The sequence below is a fragment of the Erinaceus europaeus genome, chromosome 1 (genome assembly GCF_950295315.1).
Source record: "Erinaceus europaeus chromosome 1, mEriEur2.1, whole genome shotgun sequence".
Classification (NCBI taxonomy): Eukaryota; Metazoa; Chordata; class Mammalia; order Eulipotyphla; family Erinaceidae; genus Erinaceus; species Erinaceus europaeus.
The window spans coordinates 95,933,269-95,946,057 of NC_080162.1; the positions used below are offsets into that span (position 1 = coordinate 95,933,269).

General features: G+C 37.9%; 1 protein-coding gene across 5 annotated transcripts in view; it reads left to right on the plus strand.

Annotated features, from left to right (window-relative positions):
- MAPK8 (mitogen-activated protein kinase 8) overlaps positions 1-10,174 on the plus strand; it is a 78,567-nt gene extending 68,393 nt beyond the window's left edge. For 3 of the 5 annotated variants that reach the window (XM_007526470.3, XM_007526471.3, XM_060191318.1), the window contains 2 exons: positions 1,187-1,264; positions 5,831-10,174. In XM_007526470.3, coding sequence (XP_007526532.2) covers positions 1,187-1,264; positions 5,831-5,976 — 224 coding nt within the window. In that variant the 3' untranslated portion in view covers positions 5,977-10,174. Of the gene's footprint in view, positions 1-1,186; positions 1,265-5,825 lie in introns of all 5 variants that reach the window. The other 2 variants (XM_007526472.3, XM_007526473.3) reach the window with 1 other exon arrangement.
- Positions 10,175-12,789: the final 2,615 nt, after the last annotated feature.

The following is a 12,789-nucleotide window of genomic DNA, read 5'->3' on the forward strand; positions in this document are numbered from 1 at the left end:
ATAAAAAAAAAAAAAAAATGTGCCCAAGCCGTTAACTACAGATAGCTTTATCAGTCAGTATTGTTTTCTGTCTTTTCCCTTCCTCCCCCCAAAGGGTGTTTATTTGTTTTGTCTGGAATACTTACCTACCATTCATTCCTTTTTATTTCTTTGAAGAAAAGCATTTCCCATAGCACCTCCCCCACCCCTTCTGAGTCCCCAAAAATCTACTGAGATAGACTATAATCTATTCAGAATTCATCCTGTATTGTCCTTTTGTTTCTTTTTTTTTTTTTCCTCCAGGGTTATTGCTGGGGCTCAGTGCCTACACTACGAATCCACTGCTCCATTTTTCCCCCCCATTTTTGTTATTACCCTTGTTGTTGTTGTCATTGTTATTACTGTTGTTAGGACAGAGAAATCGACAGAGGGAGGGAAGACGGGGAGAGAAAGACAAGAGTAGACCTGCTTTCCCTCTTGTAAAGCCCCCCCACACCTCCGCAAGTGAGGAGCTGAGCACTCAAACCTGGATCCTTACATCTGTCCACCATATGCATTTATACCCACTACGCTACCGCCTGTCCCTCTATTGTCCTTTTGTTTCTTAGAGCTTTTCTGTGAGTGAGGTCATCTGGTATTTATCCTTCTTCTGACTTACCTCACTCAACATGATTCTCTCTAGTTCATCCATGTTGTAGCAAAGGAGAATAAGTCATTGTTTCTTAAAACTGTGTAGAATTCCATTGTACATGTAAGAATGTGCACACTGCCATTTAAGTATCATGACAGGTATCTGGGTGAATACCTACAGTGTACCAGAAACCATGGCAGGGATCAGGAAAACAAAGTAAAAAAGACAGCTGTGGTTTAAGTTCCCACTGAAACAATCAAGCATTGTAACCAAGAGTGATTGAGGTGCTTATACTCCAATGTGCTCATCTTACAAAGTAAGATGGTGCTTCTAACCACAGTTGCTGTAGTGTTTTCAACTTGGGTGCAGCAGAAATGTTGCGTCTTCGGTTGAGGATCAAGGAAGAAATAGTAACACCTTTGAGTTTTTGGCTAACAGGGGCACTCTGGCAATATAAGGACACTACTTGAAGTATTAATTATATATAAATTTTTTAACTTAAAATATATACAACTTACGACATTGGTGCTTAATTTGAAAAGTTAATTTTAGTTTACGTGATTTTTTTTTTTCCAGAATTGATATACAAGGAAGTTATGGATTTGGAGGAGAGAACCAAGAATGGAGTTATACGCGGGCAACCTTCTCCTTTAGGTTGGTTACAATATAATCTTGGTTAAGATTTCAGTTTACTGGGAGTCAGGCTGTAGTGCAGTGGGTTAAGTGCAGGTGGCACAAAGCGCAAGGACCGGTGTAAGGATCCCGGTCCGAGCCCTGGCTCCCCACCTGTGGGGAGTCGCTTCACAAGCAGTGAAGCAGGTCTGCAGGTATCTGTCTTTCTCTCCCCGTCTCTGTCTTCCCCCTCCTCTCTCCATTTCTCTCTGTCCTATCCAACAAAGATGACAACAATAATAACTACAACTATAAAACCAGGGCAACAAAAGGGAATAAATAAATATTAAAAAAAGATTTCAATTTATTGCATGTATTGTAATTTTCAGTTCCCTGAGTCCTGTAGTACTATCTATATTTAGTACCATTTTACTTAAAGTTTAATAAGTATAAGGAGTACAGTTTGGGCACTTAAATTTGAAAATATTAATGCATTGTTGTACTAGTGCATAATACTTAATATGTGACTAAGTGACCTTATAAAGCACTTTTTCTGTTATGCTTGCATTTCATTGACATATAGAAATTTGAAAGCTTTTGTGTTTACTTGCTTTTAAAGGAGAAATTTCTGGAATCTAACTCATTTTTACATCTCTCATTTCTGGTTGTTTTTATCTTAGCTTTTACCCTCCCCCTCCCCCCCCCCCTTTGGAAGCCTGGCCTGTGTTTATCCTTCAATTAAGTCTGTTTTCATTTTGTTTATGATTTCATTTAAGGTAGCTCTTTCATTGTTGATTTTTTTTTTCTCTTTTGCCCCATTGATCTGTCTCTTGCCATAAATGTTGTGTTGAGATTCCCTACTACCACTGTGTTGCTGTCAGTGTATCTTTTGAGATCAGTTCCAACTTGTTTGTGTACTTGAGTGCCCCTAGATTGGCTGCATATTTACTGATGATAGTTAAGTCTTATTATTGAATTGATCCTGTAATCATTATGCAGAGTTACTCCTTGTCCTTTATTATCTTTTTTGTTTGAAAGTCTTCATTATCTGATATGAACTAGCAGATCCTGTCTTTCTGAATTATTGACTTGGAACAGCTTGCTTCATCCTTTTCATTCTAAGCTATGTGTTTGTTTTAGATGTGAGGTTCTTATAGATACAGAATTGATGGATCCTGTTTTTCATTCATCCAGCCTGTCTTTTGATGATTAAATTGAGACCATAATATGATTACTGATATATGTTGGTTTTTCACTGATATTCTTGGCTTTATTTTCTGATTGTTTCCTGTTTCTGTTCTTTAGTCTCCCGTGTACTTCTGTCTGCCAATTTGTATGGAAGGTTCTCCATAGTGTTTATAGCACTTTCTATGTATGCCTGCTCCATATTTTGTTTTGTGGTTGCCATATTTTTTCTATACAATTTATTATGTAAAAGTATTTTTAAACTGGTCCTGTCCTATGCTTGAGCCATCCTTTGCCTGAACCTCTTCTCCTTTTTTTCATTACTAAATTCATATTGATTTACAAAATTATGAGGTAACGTGTAATTACACACAGTTTCTACCACCAGAGTTCTCTATCCCCATTCCCTCGACTGGGAACTGAAGTAGTTCTCCCAACATCATGTATATGGGTTGACTGTTATATATATATATACTTTTTTTTACTATGGCCCTGCCTTCTCTTCCTTTCTAAGTCACACCTATACCTATTACTAATTCCAAGTATCTTTCCTTTTTTCCTCTTCTCTCTCTGGGTCCTGATGAAATTGGAGTGCTTAAACTTCTTCCATCCATTTCTTCCTCCCCTTTCAGATTTCATAGTTGTCTCATATTTATATGATTTGTGGGGTTTTTTTCTTTGTATCGTTCCACTGAAAGTTAAATGTCCATAGTTTCTTTTTCTGTGGCACTCATAACAGTTGGAAAATTCTTCTGCTCTTATTTCCTTGATTATGACCTTTGTTTCCTTCTCTCTTTACTTCCACTGGGTGTCTAATAACTCTGGTTTACCTTTATTGTGGAGTCATCCATTTTTCTTGAATTGCTTCTTATTTTTCTGAGCCTTTTTTCCTCCCATCTATACATTGAAAGCAGAGAATGTGGTCATTTTGTCCTCTGCTCCTGCCATCCTCTCTTCTACATGGTTGAGTCTACTTCCTAGACTTAGAATTTGAGTCTGACACTTATTCAAAATATTCTTCATACATAACCCTGTAGCTGTGTCATCATGGTGGATGCATCTTTTTGTATTTTATTTTATTTTCCTTTTTTGTTGCCCTTGTTGTTTTTATTGTTGTGGTTATTTTTTTAATGTTTATTTATTTATTCCCTTTTGTTGCCTTTGTTTTATTGTTGTAGTTATTGTTGTTACTGATGTCATCGTTGTTGGGTAGGACAGAGAGAAATGGAGAGAGGAGGGGAAGACAGAGGGGGAGAGAAAGATAGACACCTGCAGACTTGCTTCACTGCCTGTGAAGCCACTCCCCTGCAGATGGGGAGTCGGGGGCTTGAACCGGGATCCTTCAACCAGTCCTTACGCTTTGTGCCACATGCACTTAACTGGCTGCACTGCCACCCCACTCCCCATTGTAGTGGTTATTATTGTTGGTGTTATTGATGTTGCCAGATAGGACAGAGAGAAATGGAGAAAGGAGAGGAAGACACAGATGGGGAGAGAAAGATAGACACCTGCACACCTGCTTCACCGCTTGTGAAGTGACCCTCCCCCCTTGCAGGTGGGGAGCCGGGGTCTCAAACCAAATTTTGTGCCATGTGTGCTTAACCCGCTGTGCTACAGCCCGACCCCCAGTGGATGAGTCTTTAAAAGCCTGTGAATTTCTTGTTAAATCTGTTAGTTGAGAGTTTGGCATTTCTTAAAGTTTGGACAGTGTCCTGAATTCTTTCTCGGCTAACTCCTCTTCATCTCTATTTTTTATTTTTTTATAATATTTCACTCTTTTTAATTTTGTTTTATTTTGTAATTGCCGCAAGCACTATTGTGCATACACATGCTTGCTCTCCAGGGTTATCACTGGGGCCCTTTGCTTGCACTATGAATCCTCTGCTCCCTTTGCTCTTTTTATTTTATTTTATTTTATTCTTTTATATTTTATTGGGCAGGACAGTGAATTGAGAGGGGAGGGGGTGATAAAGAGGGAAATAAAAAGATAGACGCCCGCAGACCTGCTTCTTCACTCCTGAAGCATTTCCCCGGTAGGTAGGGACCAGGGGGCTTGAACCCAGTCCGTATACATGGTATGTGCTTAACCAGGTGTGGTACTGCCTGGTTCCTAAGTTTCCTTTTCCTTTTTATTTCCTATTTCATCTCTGATTATCTGCTCGATTCCTTGTGGCTTCATTCCTTTCTGCCTCCCATTATTCTCCTTACATTATTCTCCCAACACCTCCAGCCCCCCCCAAATTTGCTCACTCCCAGTGGTGCATGTGGTTGAGTGTACACATAATTCTTACAGTGCACAAGGACCAGGTTCAAGTTCCCAGTCTCCACCCGCAGAGGAAAGCTTCACTAATGGAGAAGCAATGCTGCAAGTGTCTTTCTCCTTTCCCTTTTCAGTTTCCCTTTGTCCTTTCAAATTAAAATAAATAAAATATTTGCCCATTCCCACTCATTTGGCTGCTATTGTTGCATCTAAAGACAAACTTTGAGAAGGCTTTTCATGGTTAAGAGCCATTGTTGTTCCATAGAAAGAAAGGAGAGATAGTCTTTAGTACTGAGATGCTGGGTTCTGGAGCACTGGTTTTCAGCCTTGGGTGAAATTCTTCTTACTGCTCTTATTGTTCATTTGGAAACCGTTGCTTTATTCCATAAGCATGCTTTTTGAGAATTTTTGTGTAATCTGCATTATTTAAATTATTCAAATTTAGAATGACTTTCATTTAGTGATTATGTAATTCAAAATTACCAATCTAATGTGTGAATCACTCTTAGGACATTTCCCAGCACCACCCTTCCCTAATCCAACTCCCTTGAGAGAATGTCTCTAGAAGTTAAGTCTTTCTCTTATTAAAAATTGGAAAGTTCTCAGTAGGCATTATTTTTGGCAAAGGAAACTGTCTCTACTATTGTTTGGTTTTCTTTATCACTTTTTTGTTTTTGTTTCTTTATTAAATAGAGTGGGGGGGCCAGCTAGGACATCACTCTTGCACATGACATGCCCAAGATTGAAAGAGATCTAGCTTGGGGCCTTTGCTTGAGAGTTTGGCACTTTAACCCTTGCACCACCATCTGGGTTACTCGACTTTATCTTTGCGTTTATCAAGTATCTATTAGAATAAAAACACTTAAGATCTGAGTTTAGCTGAGGCACTTGAGTGACCTTGGCAAAAAGTTTACGAGCTTCTCACAAACATGCTATATTTTGAGCCTACAAAAATAATAGACTTCTTCATAAAATTTTCCAAGAATATTGTAGCATTTGCAGTGAAGTTAGTTGAATATCACTTGCGATTGTCTTTAGTGAATCTTCTAAACTCAGGAGGAAAATGATTGTTATATATACCATGTTATAGTAGGTGTAGTGCAAGTATCTTGGTGTGCAGTTCTGTCTGCAACTGATTTGCTGTTTTGTTTCTCATAGCACAGGTGCAGCAGTGATCAATGGCTCTCAGCATCCATCATCATCATCGTCTGTCAATGATGTGTCTTCAATGTCAACAGATCCGACTTTGGCTTCGGATACAGACAGCAGTCTAGAAGCATCAGCTGGACCTCTGGGCTGCTGTAGATGACTACTTGGGCCTGGGGCGGGGAGGTGGGGGTTGGGGGGGGAGTCATTTAGTCATTGATAGAACTACTTTGAAAACAATTCAGTGGTCTTATTTTTGAGTGATTTTTCAAAAATGTAGAATTCATTTTGTAGTAAAGTAGTTTATTTTTTTTAATTTCAAGTGATGTAATTTAAAACTTAAGTTGTTTTAAAACAGCAACTATTGTATTTTTGCTGTAATTAACTGTATAATGTAAACCTAATTATTTTATCATGTTTTAAAATTTTTGCATATTTGCTTTATCTTATGCTGCTGATTTTTTTTTTACTGAATTTGTAAGATTTTTGTTTATCAAAACAACTGTTATGTGGTGACTTGCCTATATCATGAATTATTTAAGATTTTTATAGTTTTTTTTATTAGAATTTATTTCAGATTTTTTTTTTTCATGATGCTGTCCTTCAGGGTCATGTGCTTGTATCAGTGAAACTACCCCAGAGGAGTGGTGGAAAATAACTTGTATCCAGTTATATTCAGGAAGAACTACTGTAAATGATGAACGTGGTTTTTTTTCTTTTTTCTTTTTTTTTAAAAAACTATATTTGCTACCTGCCAATCTTAACATAATTTTAATAATTGGTAGGTAATCCTCCATGAATTTTGGCAAAAATAAAGTGGCAGAATAATTCATAATATGTCTTTGAATATGCCAGGTACCTGCCTCCACCCTTCTTTCCCCCCACCTCACCTGACAGAAGTAAAGTAAAAAGAATGTGGTGTTTTCTGCAAATTTGTGGCATGCTCAAAGCTTACGATCACACAAAGGCAAGAGGATACTTCATGAATAACACATTTCAATGCAAATAAACAGATGGTTCACCCCTACTAGCTATGAGCCTGTTTTTGTATACACTGAGCTAATCTCAGGCTGTAGGTCCCAGCAGTGGTCCAGAGTTTGGTCTTCTCATTTCCTGCAGCCACAGACCTTTCCTCCTTTTTGATTCCCCTGTTACATGTCAGTCAGTGGAGCTCAGCAGTTCTCACAGCGTTTCTGGCCATTTGACTCTACCTGTATACCATAGTCATACTTTATACTTGCTATTGCAAGGTCCCAAAGCCTACTTACTTCTGGAGGTGACATATCAAATGAGCAATATACCGTTCATCTGAAAATAGTAGCATACAGCCATATATAGGATATCATTGTCTAAGGACTGTTTCTTCACACTGAGCAGAGCAGGCATAATGGTGATTATTTCTGTCTGAGTCTTTGATTTTATTTTTTTTAATACCTGATTTTCAATAAAACATGCAGTGTGGTTGTTGAGTAGTGTAAGAATGGTGCTGCTCCTGACAAGTGTACGGTGACTGTTTACATTTTATATTGGAAGAATTATTTCTCTATAACTGAATTTTTCTTAAGTAAAGTGTCATTGACGTCTCATTCTCTCTGAAACACATTGTCTGTAATGCTTCATGCTCCTTTTGTTATTTTTGGAACAAGAGGGATTTCATGTAGTAAACTGGGAAATGGATATTTACAGAAGCCACGAGGCTCTAGGCAGAAGCCCATTGGAATTAATGACTAACAGGAGCAAGAACTGGTACAGCTCAGCAAGCATTGTCTAAAAGTCACTTGGCAAGCTATTATATTTTGTACAAAATTCCTTTTGAGTAAGATCTTTTATTAAGGTCATTGTTATTGTGCAATATCTAGAATTGTAATATGCCTTTTTATATATTTTGAATATCAAGTTTTTCATGGTTAGTCATGATTTCCATCTTTTTTTTTTTTTGTCCTTTTTCTATTCATACAACATGGTGCACTAATTTTATTTGACAGACTAATTTTATCTGACAGATTCGTTTTGAGAGCAAAGCACCTTTTGAATTACAGAAACAGGATTGGACTTAAGATTTCAGTAAGAATTTGGGCATAAGTGTGTTCTTAGTTGATATCAGCTTTATTTTTTCTAGGATAGATTATTTCACTATTGCACTTTAACAGCTGACATATTGTCAAAAATTCCCCATGTTTTATGTTTGGTTGCTGACAAGCCATCTATGTTGTTACAAATTTCGGTTGAGCAAGGAAAGCCAGGTGTAACTGTCATTTGTTGTTGATGCTTCCACTTGCCAGCCAACATGTTTTAGTTATTTAAGAAACTATAAATTCTTATTAGTTAATGTAGACTTAAATCTTAGATTATATTCTGAAAACAAAGTCTGTTAATGTTATGTGTCATAGGTTTTAAAATGTATTATCTAAATACAACTTTCCCTCTTAAATCTGTGAAGCTAAAGATGTACTGGTTCTTTTTATTCTAGAAGCTTTTTGATTCTCTGTAGCATTTTAAACATTTGTGGGTTATTTTTAATAGAAATTATAAATAAGATTTCTGTGTAGCAATGCTTAGATAAAACCACCTGGCTTATCTTGCAACTTACTTAATTTACCCATCATATTCCTGCCAGAAAGTTATTTTGGCCAAGATTAATTTTTTTGACTTTATAGGTTAGGAAACAGACACTAAACTCTTTCAACATATATTTTCTTGGCTACTACAGTTCTAGCACCCTTTTTGCAATTAAGCATTTGGGATCACTTTTTACAAAATACATAAACGGAGTATCTCAACTCTTAAATACTGTTTGCCTAGCAGTTCTCATTTCATCATACACCTTTGGCTGCTTTTTTTATTGTTCGGGTGTGCACTCTTCCAAGTTAGTAAAGGTGCAGTGCATTCACGTCAGGTTTCCCAAGACAAATGCCAATCTCTTAATGAGAAGACAATACCAAAGAGCCTCTTGAAGTTAACAGTACAGAGAAGCTCAATTGTTTGCAAAGCAACAAACTTTCCTATATGCCTTCCTTTTTGTTACTCCCTTCCTCACTAACCCTGCTGCGCTGTCTAAAAAGAAGTAAATAAATAAAGGAGAAGGAGACACTGCTGTCTAATCACTGAAGGCAGCAGGAGGCAAAGGGAAGCTGTTTCGAAGTTATAGAAGAGACTTCCTTAGACTCTTGGCCAGTATGTGCTACACATTTGAAGACTTAACCACTTGCTGTCGCTTGGGTGTAAGTAAGCCTACACGATAATCTGAGGTAAAAACATAGTCCGGTTTCAAATATACTGTTGTAATAGTTAGTTTGTGAATGAATGTTGTCCATGAGTCACACCTTAGCTGTAGAGTGGATGCATGAAGCCCCATGACCCCAGTGAACTTCTCTTACCAGTAGAAAAAGCCCATCACCACTGTTGTGTCATTAGCAGCCCTCTTAAATGTCGCCTCATCATAACCTGTACATTTTAGTATAAATTGTGTTTCTGTTGATCTCTCTTAGTTTTTTTCCCCCTTAATATCAAGAAAGGTGAAGAGGTAAAGGGCATTGAAGCAGAAATGTCTAGTTTGGGGTATGATTAGTAAATTCATAAGGGAAACTAATTTCAAACCAACTGCTCTTAGTTAAGTGCTCTTAAGGAGAGTTTAGTAAGAGTAACTATTTCTGGTTTAGATTCTGTTATTGAAACTTTTGAGAAATATTAACCTGTGGATTAGTTTTGCACAATGTTCTCACAATAACAAATTAATCTAGGTTGTTATTGAACTACCTCACACTAATTTTCTATGCTTTCCCAAGTAAGTGATTGCCCTTACTGTTAAATCTTTACTGAGTGTGAAGTATGTGTGTTAAATACTTTATAGCCAGTGTCAACACAATACCAGTAAGTATGTACAATATATACCTTGCATCAGTAAGAGAGATTCATGTGTAAACTCTTTCACTGTGTATCTTAGAAAATTGTGCTAGATGTGCTTGTTGAACATTACTATTGTCTGTTTCTTGTAAGTAGAAACCTGCTCGTGATATCAGTCCATTCTTTACATTTTACAAAAGGAATAAATCTTAAGAAATTTTACGAAGAAATAAATTACTTTTGTAGGCCCGATATTTGGTATATTTTTGAGAAGCTCTTAATCTTTTAGCCGAGTGATGAAGTTAAACTAAACTTGCTGTCTATCAGGACTGTGATAGCTATTTTCTCATTACAGATTATCCTGTGTAGTGGGTTTTAAAACCTGAAAATCTTAAGTATGATAATGGACATTTGCTTTTTCTCCCTATATGATGTCATTCCTTCTTTGTTTCTCTCCTTGCCATGTTAACACTCCTCCCCCTCCTAGACAAAATAAAAATGGGGCACTCTGTAGGGAATGCTGAGATAATTATTGTGATTTTTAATCATCCATGCCCTAGTCATTAAACATGCACCACTTGGAATGTAAGCAATGTTATCTAGTATGTTAATTGGTTATAATATTTTAAATAAAAAAGAAAAAAGTGGTATGAAAACTATGAAATTTAAGAGTTTTTTTCATTGAAAAGAAATTAGTTTGTGGGGAAATTTTTTTCCCCCTGATAATTTTCAGATTTCCTACAATTTGAGACAAGAGGGGTGGCAGCAATGGGAAGGCTTTTTAGATTTGGATTTTATACAGAGTATGAAAACTTATAAACTCTGGTTTTCTGGTTTCTCTTTGCCACTCAGATGTTTAAATTACTAGAGAAATTTTATCAAAAAATGAACAAAAAAACCAGGAATTTGCTTCAATGCTCTTAGCCTAGTTCTTGGCAACCATGTGAGAGGGTAACCACCATAGCCAATTGCCAAGAATAATTATCTTAAAGGATCTGTTTCCAAACAAACTTTCAGCTTCCCATGTGTTTTCACCATACGTACTCTTTTTGCCTGAATAGGGCAGGATATTGTGTGGGTATCAAGGCTGGTTGCTTCATACTTCCAGATTCTGTGCCAGTGACCCTCCTTGCTACCCAGTGACTTTCTGTAAATGGAAGTTGATGTGTGCAAATGTTGTGGCCTAAGAATTATTCTTTACCTACAATTATTACATCCATACCCAACCTTTGGACTGTTTAAAAGATAATTCAGATATGCTTAGTAGATGTAAGTTTCTGCCTAGTGCCTTTTATTGCATCATTTAATGAGTATATATTTCTTAACTATGTTAGAAGCTAGGAGTGCGGAAAGATTTTTGAAAAATGGGTAACGTTGAGTCAGCCAGACTGAAATAGCATAAAGGAGCAAAGACTATGCTATAAAGGGACACAAGAGAATTTGATTAAAAGAGATGTAGGCTTTACAGAGGAGGTAGAACTTGGAACGTTGACATAGACAAACATGGAAAGTAAAAGCTTCCTGAGGACAAGGGGAAGGGGGCAGACTTAGGACTGCATATGTGGGCAAAGAATAAGAAATGAGTAGACATAACCCAGATTCAGGCCTAGCACTGCATGGAATGTTTTATGGCACTGGATCTCGGGTTGCTAGGAAATTGTGCCAATGCAGTCACATCTGCCATGTTGTCCCCTCAGGCTACTAGTTCCCGCGAGAGTTGGGACATTCTCAGAGTGCCATGGACATTCTCTGTTCAGCCATGTTATTTCCCCCGCAATATCTGGAGTGCTTTGGTTACTCCTCCCCCCTCCCATTCTCACGAGAGTTATCATCCTATCCTGGAGTGCTATGGTCACTCCTCCCCCTTCCCATTCTCGCGAAAGCTACTCCTATAAAAACCCTTCGTTTTCCGCACCTTGTTCTCTTGCCAGCGCTCCACTCCTGTGTTCAGACACAGGAAAGGTTACTGCTGAGGCAGCCATTTTCGCTACCTCCACGTGGCCCAACCTGCTTCTCTAGCATCCAACTCTGAGGTGCCAGTGCAAATAAAGATTTGTGTTTCCTCTTCGCTCCGGACCCCTCCTCTTCTCCGCGGCCCGTGCACAACAACATCTGGCTCAACAACATCGGGTGTTGTGTCTGTTTTTCTTTTTTTGTTTTTTTGACACGAGGGTTATCACTGCGGCTGTTCCAGCACTATGAATCAACTACTCCCAGCAGCCATTTTTTTCTTCTACTTTGGTAGAACAAAGAGAACTTGAGAGAGAAGGGGAGATGGGGGAGAGAGAGAGGCCTGCAGACCTTCACCATTTGTGAAGCATCTACCCCTGCAGGTGGGGGTTGGGGGCTTGAACCCAGGTCCTTGTGCATGGTAATAATGTGCCCTCAAATGTGTGCACCACCACCTGGCCCCTGTCTCTTCTGTTTTTCTGAGAGAAAAACCACTTCAGAGCTGTGAAATTGTGCGTACAGTCTTACTTCAATATAAGCATTTGACATTTAATATACACACAATTTTAAAAACCCTTAACAAAATGAGTATACAAGGAATACATACCTCAGTATAGTAAAGATGTAAGGAATTCACAACCAATATTTAATGGTGAACAATGGTAAGCTTTTTAAAAAATACATGCCATGCCAGGGAATGAATATATATGTGATAAGGCAGCTGAGTGGCTTTCTCAGGACAGTTACTTTAATTTCCCGTTTCAGAGACAGAGCAAGGCATGGACAATGGAGACACACCTTAGTACTTTTATCAGCCAAGGAGATTCCCCTGGTGTCATCCAAGGTACTAGGTACCATGTGATGCTAGGATTCAAGTTCAGGGTCCCCAGCATTAAGGTGGGAGTCATGGATTGTTTGGTCCCCAAACTAAAAACTCTCTACTCTGAATAGGAGCTACACTATGATGTTCACTGCACCATTATCATTCAATACAGTGTTTGAAGTTCTAGCAGTTAGATGAGGAAATGATATAAAAGAGATCTACATAGGAAAAGAAGTAAAACTTCCCAATTTGCAGGTCAGATCTCAGTATTCCTAACCCCATTAAGTAAAGGTGAGGGCTACAAAATTAATATTAAAAAATTCCATCATTATACAAATAATGAACTAGAAGGAAAAATAA